General features: G+C 29.9%; 1 protein-coding gene across 8 annotated transcripts in view; it reads left to right on the forward strand.

Annotated features, from left to right (window-relative positions):
* LOC145300079 (segment polarity protein dishevelled homolog DVL-3-like) overlaps nt 1-18,750 on the forward strand; it is a 284,306-nt gene that overhangs the window by 209,618 nt on the left and 55,938 nt on the right. For all 8 annotated transcript variants that reach the window (XR_013872349.1, XR_013872375.1, XM_080144458.1 and 5 more), the window contains 3 exons: nt 784-1,007; nt 1,781-1,912; nt 3,484-3,651. Coding sequence is in view for 6 of the 8 variants with exons in the window: in XM_080144458.1 (XP_080000584.1) it covers nt 784-1,007; nt 1,781-1,912; nt 3,484-3,651 (524 nt within the window). In the remaining 2 variants the exon portion in view is untranslated. The remainder of the gene's footprint in view (nt 1-783; nt 1,008-1,780; nt 1,913-3,483; nt 3,652-18,750) is intronic.

The raw sequence follows: 18,750 nt of genomic DNA on the forward strand, positions 1-18,750 counted from the left end.
TTTCGGTCGATACAATCATTAATCTTAAGGTGCATGTTTTCAAACTTTGGAATTTTTACCAAACTCGAAAACTTATATGGTTTTTAACAACCCTCTAATTATTAATTAGATTGTTCTTGTTGCATCAGTCATGACTAGGTAGAAGCGTTCCTATTTACTTACCTCCTCACAAGAGTAGAGTAAGGCATGAGGTCAGTTGAGCTTTCCAAAAGGAGCACTCTGTATTAGAAATAAAAATTGTCTCAGTCTAGGAACGTTTCCTTCTTTGACTGAAGACAGAAAAATTAAGTGCAACATCCAAGCTGATACTACAAGTATTAATTATGTTATTCTTTTTTTTATGCCCCTAGGTAGAAGTGCTAATTATTTTGTTATTCTTAGTTATAATCACCAGAAATAAAGATTGAAACTTCAGCCTACAGATGACTGTTGCTTAAAATTGATTGTTAATCAGCACTTTTAACCTTTGTGAAAATAACAACCAAGATTAGAATAATAGTCAGAATAATACAAATTATTACACCTCCTCTAAAAAATAGCAAACAATATTTTTTTGTGTGATTAATCTCTTTTTCTACATCCTTTCACCATTCCTTCATCATTCAAAAGAATTTAATTTCTAAGTATAATGTAATATAATCTAATTGCATTGAAATGATAGTGCATTGCCTTGATTAGAAGCTCAATTCTCAATTGTTCAGAATAATGTTATCAATATCTTGACAATATTCTTTTTGTTTTCTCTTGTATTATTAGATTCCTTGTTTTCTTTTTTTATTTCAGGCCCATCACACTAGTCGTTGCCAAATGTTGGGACCCAAATCCTAAGGGTTACTTCACAGTACCTCGCCAAGAACCTGTGCGTCCAATAGACCCATCAGCCTGGGTAGCACATACCACAGCTATGCGTGCAGAATATATGGGGCGTGGAGCACCTGTCAGTTCTTCACTTAGTACCATGACATCAACCAGTTCGTCCTTAACTAGTTCAATACCAGAATCAGAAAGTAAGTAAGAATTCTCCAGTTTTTTTCATCATTAGCATTTCACATGCATTGTACATTGTATATATTATTTTTAAATCATGCCTAGGACATTTTAGGTTGAGTTAAAACAATAAAAACTGTCTAAAATTTGTAAATAGATGTTTACATTTAACACCACAGCTGCCATATGTGAAGCCATAACTAGGATACGATATAATCTTAAAGGGAAACCACCACCAGCAGGTGCAATGTAAACAAATTGATGATGCATGACACACAGAACTATCTCAGTAAACTATTCTAGCGACAACATGATTATAAAGTTTCATCTCCTGACTTTGTTCAGATGTTCTGGACCATTAGTTTCCGGAAAATCAGTGTAACACTTGTACCACCATTAGGAAAGTAGAAATTTTTTTCGGGAGACAGGGTCAGATTTTTTCAATAAATTATATGGTCTTTGATTTGAAGGTAAAACTTTGTGGTCACACTGTTTTGAGAAATGTATTTAATTTGATCCATGAATTCTTTAACGAAAAATAAATTATTTTTAATACAATTGTAATAAAATGTATTTTTTGATAATACAAAAAAAGAAACTTTACTGTTCTTTTTTTTTTCAATGTAATATTTTTTTTAAATTTACGAAAATAACAAATTTTAGTTATCAGATCTCATTTTAATTTTTCTTTGATGTTGATGGCTTAAATTTACTCATCTAAATAGTGATCTTTCTTTGCCATACTATCTTGTTGAAACGTCAACTAATGTTATGTATTTCTGCTTGATTTCAGGGTTTGATGATTTAAATTTGACTGTAAATACAGATATGGAATCCGTTGTGAAGGCTATGGCTCAAGCTGATTCCGGCCTTGAAATCAGGGATAGAATGTGGTTAAAAATTACTATACCAAATGCATTTATAGGCAAGTATTTAACCATTCGTACTCATAAATTTAGTACGATCAAATAATTTCCATATGTTTTTTTTTTTTAATACATTATTCCATTTCTTGAATTTGTGTATAAAACTCCAAACTTTTCTGTTACTGGTTGTTCGAAGCTCCTCACATTGTTGTCACAATAATTACAATGATGATTCATCACCAAATTCTTCCCACAAATTTGGTCAATCTAATATAATGTAATAAGTGTATGATCCATGAATTATAAGAAAGGCATCTTTATCACATACTAGCAGGGGTGCCCGGCGTTGCTCGGGTGTTTGGAGGTGTATGCTGTGCAAAAAAAGCAAAAAAACAAAAAAAATGGTTAATTTTTTTAAACTTTGACCCCTATTATGACCCCTTAAAATTTATAGTTTCGGGCTCAAATCACTTTATTAAATTAGATCCAGGTTCAAGGAACCTATATCTAAAATTTCAAGTGTCTAGACCCAAAATTGTCGGAGGAGTTTGGTAGAATTCTTAAAGGTCAAATCGTTGAAATTTGACCCCTTAATAAGCCAAATTTCTGGCTGACACCCGTCATATCGATTTTCCCAAATCTCAGTACCCGGTATTTCAAATTTCGAGTCTATAGACTAAAAATTGACAGTTATTGCGTAGGGAAATGTACACAGACAGACAGACACACAGACAGACAGACAGACACGTTCACTTTTATAGATATATAGATTGTTTAGACTGTAAGGAATCTTCCAAACAAAGACTAAAGAATGCAACATGAAGTACAAAACCAAAAATAATAATTTGCTATGTTCGCTCATGATTTGTGTAAACAATATTTCCAGGAATCAGTTCATCCCACACCTGACACATCATCTTGAAATTGTTCCCAATTAGTTTTGGATTGTTCAAATCTGCATAAGTGGAACCATTTTTCATTTTTACCTTGTAAAACTGTTTTACAAACAAACATTGCTCAGGAGTTTTATATTATTTTTTAAAAATTTTATTTAGTTTTTTCTTTTATAGACTTTAATACAACTTTTCTACATTCATATGTCAATTAACCCTTTACTGCCAGAATTTTTTTTATGCAATATTTTTTTTAATCATGAAACCCACATGTGACGGAAGTTAGCATGCAACTGATGCACCAACATAAACAAATCCGTTATTCACTTGTTGAACCTCGCATTGACCTGTACTTTGAAGACCAGTTGGGTTGACAAGCCATAAGAGTAAGAAATATTGTTTTTTAAAAAGTGACTTGAACGTATAATTTGGCAGTAAAGCGTTAAACGTGTGCATATCCAACTACAACTTTTTGAACAAATGTATAAACAACTTTTATTTTTTGTTAAATCATATGCAAAATTGGTTTTCAGATTTAGGATAAAACAACAAAAAAAAAAACCGCATGATACTTTAGTTTCTGAACATTTTGCCACAAAAATATTTGAGGAAAAAATTTAAAAAAAAAACATACAGTGTATGTTATACAAACCAATTGCTATAAAAAAAAATCCTATTTTTTGAAATAAAGAAAATGTCCATTTATAACTTTTCTAAATGTCACTTTGTTTTTGTAGGTGCTGATTTAGTTGATTGGCTGTTTGCTCATGTAGAAGGGTTTTCTGATCGCCGAGAAGCCAGGAAATATGCGTGTAATTTACTCAAAGTCGGTTACATTCGACATACAGTCAACAAAATCACATTTTCTGAACAATGCTATTATGTATTTGGAAACTTGTGTGGAAGTAAGTATTTTTTAACTGCTGATTTTTATCTTTATCAGATTTCAAAGCTACAAATATTTCTATTGTTAAAACTTAAATTGATTAATAAATAAAATATATTGAGATATTAGCATTTCAGATTTAAAAAATTGTTTAAATTTCATTGTCTGAATTCAAATTGGTGATTATTTCAAAGTAAATAAAAACAAATTCTGTCATTAGTCTTATTCATCATACTAATAAAAAAAATTTTGAAGAATTCAGACATTTTCTTTAATTTCTTGTATTTAGCATTTTTTTTTTTCTTTAATTTCTTTATTTTTTGAAAGGAAACATTTTTTAAAAACAATATTTGTATAAAATTAGTTTCAACTTGGAAAATCTAAAATAAAACATTTTTTTGTTTTGTTGACATAAGAAACAAATTAAATTCTAAGCATTAATTGAAAAAAATATATTGAAGATGAAATGCAATTGTTTCAAACATTTTTTCGACAGATTTTTTTTTTTCTTAAATTTAAAACTCCTCAAATATATACTAAAATTGTCCACGTGGACTCATGGCATAATGGTTAATAAGATGAGTCAAAAATCAATTATAATTCCTTGTCTAGAAGTTAACTTCAATAATTACTTAAGGCAAGAATAACTAAAAATAATATAAAAAATTAATTACACCTGATTATAGCTGATAGAATGAGAACAATATATCTGAATTCAAAAAAGATGCATCTAATGAGAAGGACGGAAATTATATTGTCTGACACGTGAAAATAACACCAAAATAGAAATACTAGTTTGAATAATCCAAAATATTACCAAACACCATTAGTTATATGAATAATGTAGATATTTCTCAAACAATAAATCGTGTTTATTGAAAAAAGTAATTTTGTAGATTGTAATTATCGAGATGCAATTGGAAATAATCAAATTAATGTCCACATATCCACTCACTTTTATTGAAATAATGTTTCCATTAAATGACATTAAATGATCAATGTTAATAACTAGGTATCTAACAGATTTCTATAATCTTATAAAGTCTTTTAGATATTTGCTAAAAGTAATTACTCTTTTTATAAAAAGAAAGGAGAGGGTGTAATGTAGTTTGGTTTCACCATTAAATGACGTGTCTAGTCAGCATTTTAAGTAAAGACGTGGGCATGACGTCATGGAGCGGAATACAGATATAGACATAGAGATTGCAAAGAGAAGGAGGAAAAAGAAAGATATGTAGCAAGTGAGAAGTTACACTCAGCAAACATGTGACCACTCCTCCTCCTTCGATTGACAGCCACCTGTTTCTGGTGTTGTGTATTGACATCCAGCTGACATGGCAATCAGAAAAAGAACTCCTTGGTGTTAAATATGTGTCGGCGATGGGGGTGGTAAACGAAGAAAATAAATAACATTTTCTTGCAACTGGAAAGTTTGTGTCAAAGTTCAAATTTCCTTTGCAACTGTTTCTAAATACAATGTTTGGATCCATTAGAGAGAACAATATTACAGAGGCACATTAATACAGATTTAATTTTAGCAGAATTAGGCCAACTTTTAGTTTGGTTAAATTATTTCTGCATGTATTAACAGGAAATAATCGGCCATTTTTTATTTATTTTTAATGAAAAGAATCTGCCAGTTAAAAAAAAATATGACATTAATATGTAAACAATTTGCTAGTTTTTCAGCAGAACTATCAATATTAATTAGGTTTCTCTATCGAGCAATTCTTAAATAATAAAAATAACACTTAATAAAAATCTGGTAATATATCCTAATATATGGTTGCTTGTTATTGAGAAATCAGTTTAACTCTTTATGACCTGAATTATGATGTAGATGATCATAATATTGTTAATTTTAGTTAAAGGGTAATGATACTATGATTTTAAAACGTTTTCACTATAATGATGTTTCATTATGAAGTTCAATAGTTAAACTACCACTGAGAATTTTTGCATTTCATAAACTTACCTTGATTATTATCCATAGTGCTTGAAAAAAGTGTGTTTATGACAACAAACAAAATCCTCCAATCTCTGAGACAAATGGTGGCATACTGAATTTAAGCGATGGACAGTTGCAATCTAGAGGTATCTGGCATCCATCCAGATACTAAACTAATTCGTACAAGGTGTTTGAATCAATTCCTACTTTATTTATGCTGTTATATTCATTTATTTACGACTGAACAAATTAGCTCAACCAGGTCATAAAGAGTTGAACAATTTCATTGCTCCCAAACATTTTTACTTAAAACCATTTTCAGTAAAAAAAAATTACATTAGACATGAAAAACAGCCAGTTTAATCATATACATCTGAAGCAAACAAGTATTAGCAAAACAAGTCGAACTTTGCAAGCAGAGAAATAATTACTGATGTATAAAGGAAGTGATACTAAACCATACCGTTTTTCTCTACTAGTGTTTATTTACTTGTCTCTTACTAGAAAATCTTACTCTGTAAATTTTTTTTTTCAAATTGTAAAATTTGGAGTTGTCTCCCTTATACATCAACCATCTTTTTAAAGTCGACCTATTTTGTCCATGTGTAACATTACCATGACAATAAGTGATTTGTAACATTTCATGTGGTGTTCTTCCAATCTCCATTGTGAAAAACTGATTGGCAGAAAACCACTGTTTGACTCTCACTAATACTCCTCGAGATGTTCTTTTTTTTTTTATCTCTTTGTGGCAGTAAATAGCAGACAAGATATTTCACATTTAAAACCTGTTTTTCTTTCTTTTTTTTTTTTTTTTTTTTTTTTTTTTTTAATTACTTGATGGATTTAAATAATTTTTTATGTAAAACCTAATGCATAAGTAAATAAAACTTTTGTGTCATTTTGTTTATTTTTACAAGCAATTTTTAAGATTGAGGTAAAACTGGATGTGCCAAAAACTTTTATTTGGGAGCAATGAAACCTTACCGAAAACCATTTCTCTATAAATTATAAGTGACCATACTTATTCGTACATTACTGAAAATCTGTTCAATAACTGCTAAGAATCAAGTGTATGGTATAATAATGATGATGATGGGAAGGGCGCGTATACTGTGATCTGACTTTAGAAGACTGAGGCCAACTTTTAGTGTTGTGTTAAATGCATTTGTTTTTCACTCTTATGCATTAACAGGAAATAATGAAGCCGTATTTTGAGCCTGTTCTCATTGAAGTGATCATGTGAGATTGGGACTTTTTATCTTCTTGCTTCACCCTTTCATAATCTCAAGAAGATGATCAAGCATGCTCCCTTTGACCATGAGCTGACAAACGAACAAAAACAATTCCTCCTCCTCCTTTTATTTTTTTGCTTAATGCATCTCTCTTTGTCTTTCCTGTAACAACAACATAACATTTCTTTTATTTGTGGACATGTCAGGAAAATTGAACTTTTGTTTTTATTCAAGAAAAAATTAAAAAAAAAAAATTATGAAAATAAAGAAAATTCCTAAATGACTATTTTCACCATTTAAAGAAAAATAACAATAGAATAATTTTTTTTTTAAATTAAAGATTTCTGTTTTAAAAATCATCTTTTTATACAAAAAATGAATTACTTTTCTTTGCACAATGTTTGCTTAAGATTTTCATTGTCAATGGTTTTTAAACTACTGAGGTGAAGAAAAAAAATTAAGTATTAATAATTTTCAAACAATTTTTGGTTTGTGCATATTTTGGATTGTCTCAAACCTATATCAGAGTTATGTTGTTGGTTGGTTTCAAATTTGGCAATTTGAGGTGGTTGTTTTCTTCCCGGTGATAAAAAGACAAGCATTTAAATCCTCTAAACTTGCTTCATTCGAATTATCAATTTATTGAAACTGCTTTCCAAAAAATCTGTATAATTCAAGTAAAGTAAATTTGTACAGTTATTATTTCTTTCTTATATTTTTTGAGTAAAAAAAAATGGAGCCTTATAAAGCATAGCGTGATTTAAAAAAAGAAAAGCATCTTAAGAATGCTTTTAGGTGAGTTGTTAGTAGTGATGTGCTGGTTTCATCACTTGTTTTTGTTTTTCAACATCATACAAGCTCCTCTAGTAACCCAGCTTTTGCTTGGATCTTGAACATTCCTCCCCTCACCTCAAAAATGAGGCGCTATTATGCAACTAAATGATGCTTTCAGAACTTTGTGTCTAAGATTGGGAAAACTGAAGTTTTGAGAGACTTTGTTTTACCAGGACTTACACCTGTACATAGCTTTCAATTTCCCTTCTAAAAACTTAATCCGACTCTGATGGACATTTAATCATGCGAATCTCCTCCGGCTTTACTGTGCTAGTGCAATATCTCATGGATGTCCAAAAATCTAGCAATCCTTCTTGTTCTGGAAATGAGATCATTTTTTAACTTTTTTGTCTTAAGATTGGCTCAAACTAAAGTTTGTAGAGGATCCCCCACTCCACAAACTTTTCCATGTGTATATTTCATCCTACTTTTATGTTCTAGACATATTATAATTAATGTAAGTATTGAAATCCCATCAAAGTAAAAAGCGCTTGCTACCCCCCTCCCTGCTCTATTTTATTCCTGGGCTGGCCTCATCTTCTGTGACCTTTTTAAACTGTCATTTCATTTATCCCATGGAATTTTGCTCTGCTTTGCATTTACTTAGAATTAAGATTTTTTTTTTTTTTTACCTGAATCCTGATATTTATATCAAATTAATTGCTTGCCTTGTTTATAAGTAGGTAAGACTATAGATGAGTATCAATTTAATCAGTGTAGACACAAGTGTACCAACATAGAAATTGTTTGCAACATCATAGCTGAGCTATATTATTACTGCCTTTTAATGTGTGTGTGTGTGTGAGAGAGAGGGAATAAGTGGCTATTAAATTGCAGCAAATTAGTTGACTTATTCTATTAATATTTTTTAGTTTCTCATTCCATATAATGAATACTTTTATATATTTGATATGTATATATATTGCTGGTCATCCTGTAAAATCAAATTATCCATTTTTTTCTTAATTTATATTTAAGTGAAAAATAGAAACAACTGACAGAACTCAAACCCATGATGCTAACCAAGTCACTCTGAAACCACTTGTTGCACTCGACCAGCAGTATTGTAATAAACTATATACATATATAAAGTTTACTACTGATTTCCAAAAGATTTTAATTATGAATAATATTACAAATTCCCGTGTGTGTGTGTGTGTATATATATATATATATATATATATATATATGAAATATTTTATGAATATTTTTCTTACCTTTTTCTGGAAGACAACTGTTTTGCCAGTTGCACAATTCGAACTCCTATGCACACATACGTTTTTGTTTTTCAAAAGTGAAGATATTCATCATTTGATTAAAAAAAAAAATATGCAAAACTTTAAAAACACGATACTCTAATATTTTGGACAATCTGCTATCAAAAAAATATATTTTATGATAGAAATTGATTGAATATGCAACTTTTATGAAACATTTAAACATTGTATAACACTCATTTAAAATGTTAAATAATGATGCTTCTTTGTCAACTCCATATGAAATTGTACATTTGAATATTAAAAGAGAATTTCTCTTTTATGTTAACATCAACATACGTTTTTGTCTATCTAATTAATTTATATATATATATATATATATATATATAGTAGTAAGAATGTATGACAAACTTAATAATCTATCAATTGGGCAGTTATAATTTTTTTTTTTTTTTTTCAATCACTAGTATCAGTTTCTTAAGATAAACAATATAAATTAATTTTGTTTGCCTATTCTGTATCCCTTATTACAGTAAGTTTCACACTTTAGGGATTATCCTAATTTCAATGCATTTGTATTTAATAAACCATTATTGGTAGTATTTTTTTTTTTTTTTACTGAAATTAAATTGTTATTTCAATATGTTTGATAATTTAACTATCGTTATTTGGGTTTTTTGAAACATTGTTTTAAATGTTAATGTTTATTTTTATTGTTTAATTAAATTGTTGATCCTTTCTTTTTGCAAAATAAATTTCTTTATCTTATGATGAGGCAATTTAAAAACATTTATATATATATATATATATATATATATAAACAAGTATTACCCGTTTTATATTTTTATTTTTTGTCTAAATCCTGTTGAATATCTTTGTTGCCACCTTCTGTATTGTATCAGTATTGTATGTATTGTTTTTTTTTTTTGTTTTTTATATACTATTTCCGATTACTTTATTACTTATCGTCTGCTGTGCAAGCTTTTCCATTGGTAATTTACCTTTCTTGGTACTTCGTTTGGTTACATCTGACCTTCCTTCAATTTGATCCTTCTAACAAATTTTATCTGAGAATGTGTGATTGGTCGAATGGATACTGTTGCAGGCTATGGAATCTGCTCCACAGTTTGAATCCTACTTCGGATTTGTTGTGATTATTTTACACACTAATATTTTTTAGGGGAAAGGTATGAACCTACAACCAAGCCCCCCCCCCTGCTAAATAGTATCTTTTACAAATTGTATGTAGTAGGTATTATCATCAAATAATTAAGGAATGTTTGATTTGCTGCAAAATAGAGAAATGAAAATTTTTAGTATTTTCAAAGGTATTAAGAAATTTATACATTTTTTTTTTTTAATATTAAATTCATATTAAATTTGTTATTTTTATTTCATGAAATTTACCTGAAATTTTAATGTTTTTAACCATTTAATCCAAATTCTTTCTTCCAGTATTTTGTTTTTTTTTTAGCATTTCTTTTATTTTTAAAGAAAAATTGTCATGGGTGGAATATTTTTACAAATTAGGAAAAAATATGATGCGGATAAATTAATTGCTCACTTAAAAAAAAAATCGAGATATTTTCGTATCATCTAAAAACAACCAATGAAAAATTTAGTATGAAAAGTTCATGCCATTAAAATTGATTTTGCTTACTGGATTTATTTCAAGAAATAAAGGTAAAATATTGTGTGTGTGTGTGTCCACCATGAAATACAAATGCCTTTTTTAATTTTTAGCAGCATTATTCTAAGAGTCATACAATTTTAGAATCTCTTCAGCTTGATAACAAAACAAGTATAACGTTGCATGGGGATTTCTTCCATCCCCATAGATTTCGCCATGTCTTTTTTGCCAGCAAAAATAGCTGTTCATCTCTGTTTAGTGTGAAAGTAGTTAGCTTACTGGATGGTGATGTCTCAGCAAGTGTACAAAATCGTGTTTTTCTTTTATCCTTTTAGCTGGTATAATAGAAAACATTGAAATGAACAACAAATAACTCTATTGATTGCTCTGGAATTTGGTTTATTTTTTTTATACGACACATCAGATGAACTGAAACTTCTATTTCTGGCTCCTGTGGGATAGTGGAGGCCTGAAAACCTCACACATAGTCACAATAAAAAGCTGAAATACCATAACAGTATCGTGTATTAAATAAAAAGTAATTGTTTGTTATCAAAATGGACAGTTTGATTTGACAATTGGATTGACTATGCCAAAAGTCGGACTATTTAAGCAATATAAGATGTTCATTAAAACTATCAATATATTGTATTCATTGAAAACAAATTGAAGAGTTTCTCCTGCAAAAAATTTAACTGAAATAACAATAGAATACTATTTATATATATATAAAAAAAAAGAAAAATGAATAAATAGATAACTAAATTGTCAAATATAGAAGACAAATTCAAAACTTATTAGGTTGAATAATATTTTATCCTTTTTATTCAAAATTTTTGGATAACCTTTATACATGAAATAATGATCAAAAATGTTTTTGTTACTTTGATAAAGTTTTTTGAATTAAAAAATATATATATATATATTAGTCAACCAAGTTTTTTATTTGTCTTTGGCAGTTATTCATTTTTTTTTTCTACATTGCTGCGTTTAATCTATACGTTTTTTGACACTATGATTTATCTGAAAGTTTAATACTTTTAAACTTTATTTAGTCACTTTTCCCATGCTTAGATTGTATACAAGTAATTTGAAAAGAAAGCATAATTAACTTTCTTTGCAAGTCGGTAAGAGTGGATGACTATCGATTTGTACGCAGTATTGATTTTATTTATATATATATATATATATGCTCTGGTATTAATACTATTTCAAAAAAGCCAAGATGCCTCTCCACTAATAATAAACTGTCTTAACATTTTGTCCTTTTGACATCCCATCTAAACACATCCTCATCATTGTAGGTGTCCAAGCCCTTCCAGGTCAGTTTTTATGCTTCATCATCAGCTCGCGCTCTCTCTCTATAACATTATCTCACACTTTTCAAGAAGTGGTTGAGGATGCTTTCGTCGACCACCTCTATCACAATGCCTTGCTTCATTAATAACCTGTGCATGAGAGTTGTGAATGTGTTTGAATGTGATACTTCTCAAGAGAAACGGTTAAGATTTGATAAACTATTTCTTGTTTCCACAAGACATTTTACACACAAACTTGCTAACATGTTGCATGTCTTCATAATGCCTCCTACAACCAACACATCATATTACATCCATGATTTTTTAAACAACAGAATTCAGTGTCATTTGATTCCTTATCTTGGTTGCAGCCATTTTCATGTTTCATATATTCTACTCTCCAGCCTTTTCTCATAGATGATAACTAGGGCTATGACAACAGAATATTCTTTTTGTTGTTTTGACTCAAGTATATATCCGTTGATATCTTATGTACAGTGTTGTGGTTCTCAGTTGATTAACTCTGTCTGTGTAAGATGTATACTCGAGTCAAAAGGGTGATGAGAATATTCTGTTGTCCTAGCCCTATTGATAACCTATCCAGAAATTCCAGGCTGAACTGTTTCTTTTATCAACTCAGCTGTATCACTCTTATTGTGCCTTTTTATAAATATAGTATCACCTCATTTTTCTTGTTTTACCTGGAATTGAACTCAGAAACTTGAAATTCAAATAGAATATTTGTTCACCAACACTTATATCCTCATATTGTCAATGGTGGCCAGTAAGAGGTACAAATAAATAAAGGGTTCAGTTTAAAATTTCCTGAATGTTATCAACAATAACAAGCAGTATCTGGAAAAAAAAAAAAAAAAAAAGAAAAAGAGAATACATGTTGTGAAATGACCAAGATGAGGAAAACTGAAACAAAATAAGAAAAATTAAAAAATCTTAAATATAAATATGGCATGAAACTGAATGAATTTTTTTTTTTTTTTCTTGATGTATCAAGAAAATTTCACTTATTGATTCTTGTACAAGAAAATTTTACTTTTTTGTGGTTATTGTTAGTATTATTAACACTAGTTTTTGTCATCTTTTAATATAACCAAATTTATTGTCTGCTTGTTTTATCTTTACAAAGCAATGTTGTGTTTGTATCTGAATTTGCTTTCATTTCGTTAATAAGATAGAATAATTTTCTTTAAAACAAAAAATGAAACTTATTGTCATCAAGGATTTTTTTTCATGACTGTAAACCAGAGCCAGCTGGGTTATAAGTATTGCATTTTGCAGCACAGGTGGTCAAGCAAAATCCTTTCTGGTAAATTAACACAACTGGAGCAAGATTAATAGGAGGATCATGTAAAAGAGAGAAGACTACATCAGCTGCACTCTCCAAAAATGTAACATCAAAAAGACTGGAAGACTAATTCTTGGAGTCTCACACTGTCACCCCCTCAAAAAAACATTACCACGCACTTGTTAATGAAATTTGCAATTCATTCTGCAATCTAACCATGTTTGGTACAAATAAACTTCACTCTATTTCTGACTTTTCCACTAAATTCCAGTCATGAATATCCAACAGTCTTTGATTTACTGCTATTTAATAATATGCAAACACATTTAGTTGATTGCCTCATTAGTAAATATGGTCGTGAATAAGCGTCACACTTACCAAACACTGAATTCCCAGATCTCTACCTATGAGCTTATCTCCAAGATTATGTCTATCAACATAATTCCCAGATTACTCTTCAACTGAGGAGTATCACAGTGTAAATAATTGTATCGAGGAATACTTACTGCGACACAGATTCATATTTAATATCATTTTATTGAACAAGCAGTAATTCAAAGATAATTCAACATTCAGGATACGGATTCCATGGTGCGTGGCATTTAATTCTTGCATTAATTGATACGAATGCACAGGTATCAGCCTGCATTGACAAGACACAACTTGCACGCTTGCTGTCTGTAAGCGACTATGTGAATCAACATTTGGTCTCCTCAGCTACTAGAGAGCTCATCAGTTAAGTAAAAAAAACAATTGATTTTGAACATGGTAAATTGTAAGGAATGATGTCATTGTCGATTTTTAAATACTACTACTACTATTACTACTACTACTAGAAAATTGCTATTGATCAAAGCAATACTGCCGAGTTCACAACTGGTTTTGTTTGACTAATTACAAACCGTAGTCAAAAAGTGCCGTCAAGCCTGATCAACATAAAATGCGTGAAATTTGAGAGTACTGGGTGTTGTATGTAGAAGGAGGTGGTAGACAACAACACCCTTCGCACAAAACTGTCATCAAAGCGATTGCAGAGAACCACAGATTAGAGATTACCCTGTATATCATATGAGAAAGTGATAAGTTGTAGTGTACCACATACATGCCAAGATATTTTATATACAAATGTAAAACTATATGCACATTAATATACATGATTATCAACTCGTGACAGTCATACTTCTATTACTTTTGTTTTTGTTTTTTTTTAATTTTAAAATAACTGCTTGTATTTTTGTTTATCTGAACTTTTTGATATGGAATGTTTGTGTTCTGCCTTGAAATAATCGGTGTGTATGATGCTTGTTGTAACTGATTGTATGATGTCACTTTTTTTTTTTTGATGTTTTGTTTGTTATTGTTTGGCTTTAATGTGTCTTTTCATACCGTTCACCAGCTTCATGTATTATTCGTCCTCCCAATCATTGTTTTATTGCCTCAACATGTTATAAATAACCTTTCTCCATGTCAGACTTCATTCATATCCTAATCTTCTTACTTTCTTGCAAACCTGTAATCCTATCGATGTAGTTGTGCAAAAGGAAATCTTGGAAATAATTCTCATTTCCAAATGATCATTCTTTTGATATTTCAGAAATTTTGGAAGAAAATATTGAAAAGCAAGCCAAAATATTTCATGGGTTTCTACCTCAATTTGAATGCTTTGTGCAACAAAAGTTGATGCTACAAAATCAGAAACATGCACTTAACAGCATTTAAATTTAGAAACTTTTTCATTCAGCTTATGTTGCCATCATATTTAGATTCATTGTTAAATGTTGAACAATTTTTTTTATTTTTACAGATATTTTTTTCAATAACAAAAAATTTTAACTAATTTTACCTGACAAATTTTCAAAAATGTCATAATTTGAGAAAAAGGAGTTAAGTGTTCATATGTTAAGTAATGCCAAAATTCAAATGAACATTTATTTTTTTTTACTCAAATGAATTTAATGTTATTTCTTTGAAAAATTGTCAAGTAATTTAAAAAAATATTCATCTACAGGCAATGGTTTTGTGGTCCTGGTCATGACTGAGTTTCTGAATCTGCTACTTGAAGTAGAGGGAATTATATTGAATGAAATTATTCATTTTACATGGTTTTATCATACTGATAATAGAAAGTACTCAATTATTTTTATGAAAAAATATTGTTTTCACACCATCATTATCTCCATCAAAATGGTTCACTCATAGAGGGGACATAAAATAGTCATTCATAGGCAGCTGTCTCATTGACTCATCAATGTTGCAGAAGTTTAAACTTATTACTATTTCGTATATCAATCCAATCCAATAGTGTTTTATGCTAAAATAATACAGCTGGTATATATTTTGGTTGTAAGCCAAAAACTTTACACTAAATATATACATTATTATTATTACTATAATAATTTTTTTTTTATAAAAATAAATATATATACGATGGTCATTCCAAAAGTGAACCCTATTTTATTTTTTTTTTTCAATTCAAAAAATTGAAGAGCTACAAAGTCGAGAATGGTATCTTTAAAATGAGCAACCTTTTGTGCTCAAGGATTTATTTTTCTACATAGTCACCACCATTCTCAATGCGGTTTTGCCAGGAATTCAATGATGTATCTTTGCTTTCGACACACGTTCATGACAGGGGTTGTTTACTTGGAGTCTCACACCATCAATATTTGCAAACTTTCAGTTCATGAATGCTTAAGTTTAATCATCATAACAATATAACAATACAATTTGCAATCCCTTCTGATCCATTCAAGTAGAATAAAAAAAAAATAGGAGACATTACTTTTGGCATGCCCGTGTGTGTATATTATATATATATGTGTGTGTGTTCTGTCCTTTATTCAATGCTAGATTTACTCTGCATTGCCTGGGCATCAAATATGTTAAACATAAAACCAAAAATATAAATTCTATCAACTGAAGATAAATGATTTCTTTTTCATGAAAGATTTGACGTTATAGTCACACATTATTTCTTTCTTGTAAAAACGTCTGCATGTTGATATTGATCTCTATTCACTGTAAGACGTATATATTCCACAAATTTTGAGATAAAGATCATTTTGATTATTTGGACTACCATTATTATTTTCACAATGTTTCAACCGATGTAAACACCAACCTTCAAGTGCATGTTTTTGAGTTTGGGAACCTGGATGGACATTTGAACTTAATCCGTTATTTTATCCACAGAGTAGATTGTTCTGATGTCTATCATAACTGTGTAAAAGTGTTAATTTTATGTCATTAGTTATCATCACTTATGGATTGCACTTACAACACTAAGAAGATTGTCGCTTACAACTGATTTTTAAAGAACGTTGAGTCTTCTTCATCCTTACTACAGCGATAATAACTAAATGATATGTAACAGAAAAGGATATACTTGTGTGTAGTTGCTGACTGGTCTTGGCTACAGTAATTGAGTAATACTACCTAGTAAGTTGTCTTAGTGAATGTGTGTTCATGGTTGTAATATCTTTTAAGTTTTAGGTTTTCAGCGTATCTTTCAATATCTCTCCCAAGCTGTTCTACCCATCTGTATTTATGGTTTAAACCAGCCAATCATATCTTTTATGATGAGGGACCCGGATTTAGTTATATTCATTACATCATGACAAAGTTCTCTCTGATTCTCTCTCCTCTGATCTCGAGCGCGTGGTTCATTGGGGGAAGATGTGGCTGGTTTCCTTTAATGCATCCAAAACCAAACTCCTATCCTTGCATCATCAACGCTCTGATCCCCAGCTGGCATCAATTGTGATGGATGGCTCTCGTCTGGGTGAGGCTCAGTGTTTTGACAAGCTTCTGGGTTTGACCTTTACTCCTGATCTGAAATGGAACACGTACATTAAGTCTGTTGCCAAGGTCACTGGAAAGATGGTGGGATCCTTCTACCGCTCCAGAAGATATCTCACTACTGATGCAATTCTCTATCTATATAAAAGCCAAGTACGTCCAAGGATGGAATACTGTTGCCATATCTGGGCAGGAGCTGCTAAAAACAGCCTATCCTGCCTTGACAGAGTACAAAATAGACTTTGTGGTTTAGTGGGGGATGTCCTTTTCTCTACCCTGCAACCTCTCTCCCACAGAAGAGACGTTGCGAGCCTGTCCTTGTTTTATCGTTATTTCCATGGCAGATGCTCGTCTGAACTCCAATCTCTGGTCCCCCCTCGCCAATCTTTCACGAAAAACACCCGTCTAGCTGAATCCACTGTGAAAAATTTCCCCCACTCTATATCTGTGCCTAAATCAAAACGCGGATTCCATGAACAAAGCTTCTTTCTTAGAACTGCACGCCTGTGGAACTCTGTTCCGTCTGCCTGCTTCCCTCCGGACTACAACTTGGATGTCTTCAAGTCCAATGTTAACAAATTCCTAATGAACCGCCCCCTTAAGTAAACACTTCAGCAAATCTCCACACTAACGTAATGTACTTGCAATAACCCTTATCCCTGAGTGGCTTCCGGGCCTTGATAAGTGGTGATCACTGTGTAAAAAAAAAAAAAAAAAAAAAAAAAAAAAAAAATCATCAAAAATAATATAAAAAAATAAACATTTCTACCCGATCATAGTTGATAGAACAAAAACAATCTACCTCTGTAGATTAGGTAAAAAATTCAGTTTGAAATTCTGTATTCAGAGTTCAACATAAAATATTCAAGTTCCGCAAGTTCGAAAAGATGCATTTGAAGATGGTCAGAGATTACATCGGGCAAAACGTTATAACAACCGATGAGAATAAGTAATCCAAATAATTTAAATTATAAAAAATAGTTTTTTTTTGTTATTGTTTTGTTTGTTTGTTTTTGTTTATTTTGTTTCCAATGTATACATTTATTTTTGTACGTTTATGATTGGTAGAGGAGGATTTCTTCAAATAAATTAACTCTTGCAAAGAGTTCCATTGGCCAAAGATTTTATTTAATATTAAAAAAAAAAAAAATGAAATAATAAATTCAACATTCTTGAATAATTTAAAAGAATTCTCAATGTAAAAGGAAACATGAATTTGAATTCAATAAAAAATACTTAATGTTTTAGATTTCGATTTATTTAGTAAAAATATTCAAGGATAAAAATTTTTTTGAATAATTTTACTAAAAAGATTGAAATCTAAAACGTCAAATATTCTTTATTGAATTCAAATTCATTTTAGATTTTTTTAAAAGAATATTACACAGAGAATATTTTATGAAAATCAATATTTCTGCATTATGATGCCAAATATAATTGTGTTGCAAATTGTTTTTTACAAATTTTTTTTCTTAGATAAGTAAATAGCGTTAACTGTAAATAAAATTTTTTATTTTATCCAAAGTTTTAAAATATTTTTAATATTAACGTTCCTCTTTAAAGAAATGATCTGTTTTAATTATTCCAGAATAATTTGATCATTTTGTTTAAAAAAAAATGACTGTTGCTTTATAAATAAAATTTTCTTTGATTAGAATACATTTTACATGTTTTCAGAGTTTTAAAACGTTCAGTTTTTATTTTTTTTTTTATTATTTTTAATATTTTAAATAACAGTATTATCAAATAATTTTTACTAATAGATACCTGTAATATTACTGTATGGTTTCAGCTATAAGTCTATCTTAGCCATTTTTATGCTTAGAACAAAGGATTTTATAAATCGAGGTATAAT

This window comes from Euprymna scolopes, chromosome 2 (genome assembly GCF_053919585.1).
Source record: "Euprymna scolopes isolate OS-2025 chromosome 2, ASM5391958v1, whole genome shotgun sequence".
Taxonomy (NCBI): domain Eukaryota; kingdom Metazoa; phylum Mollusca; class Cephalopoda; order Sepiida; family Sepiolidae; genus Euprymna; species Euprymna scolopes.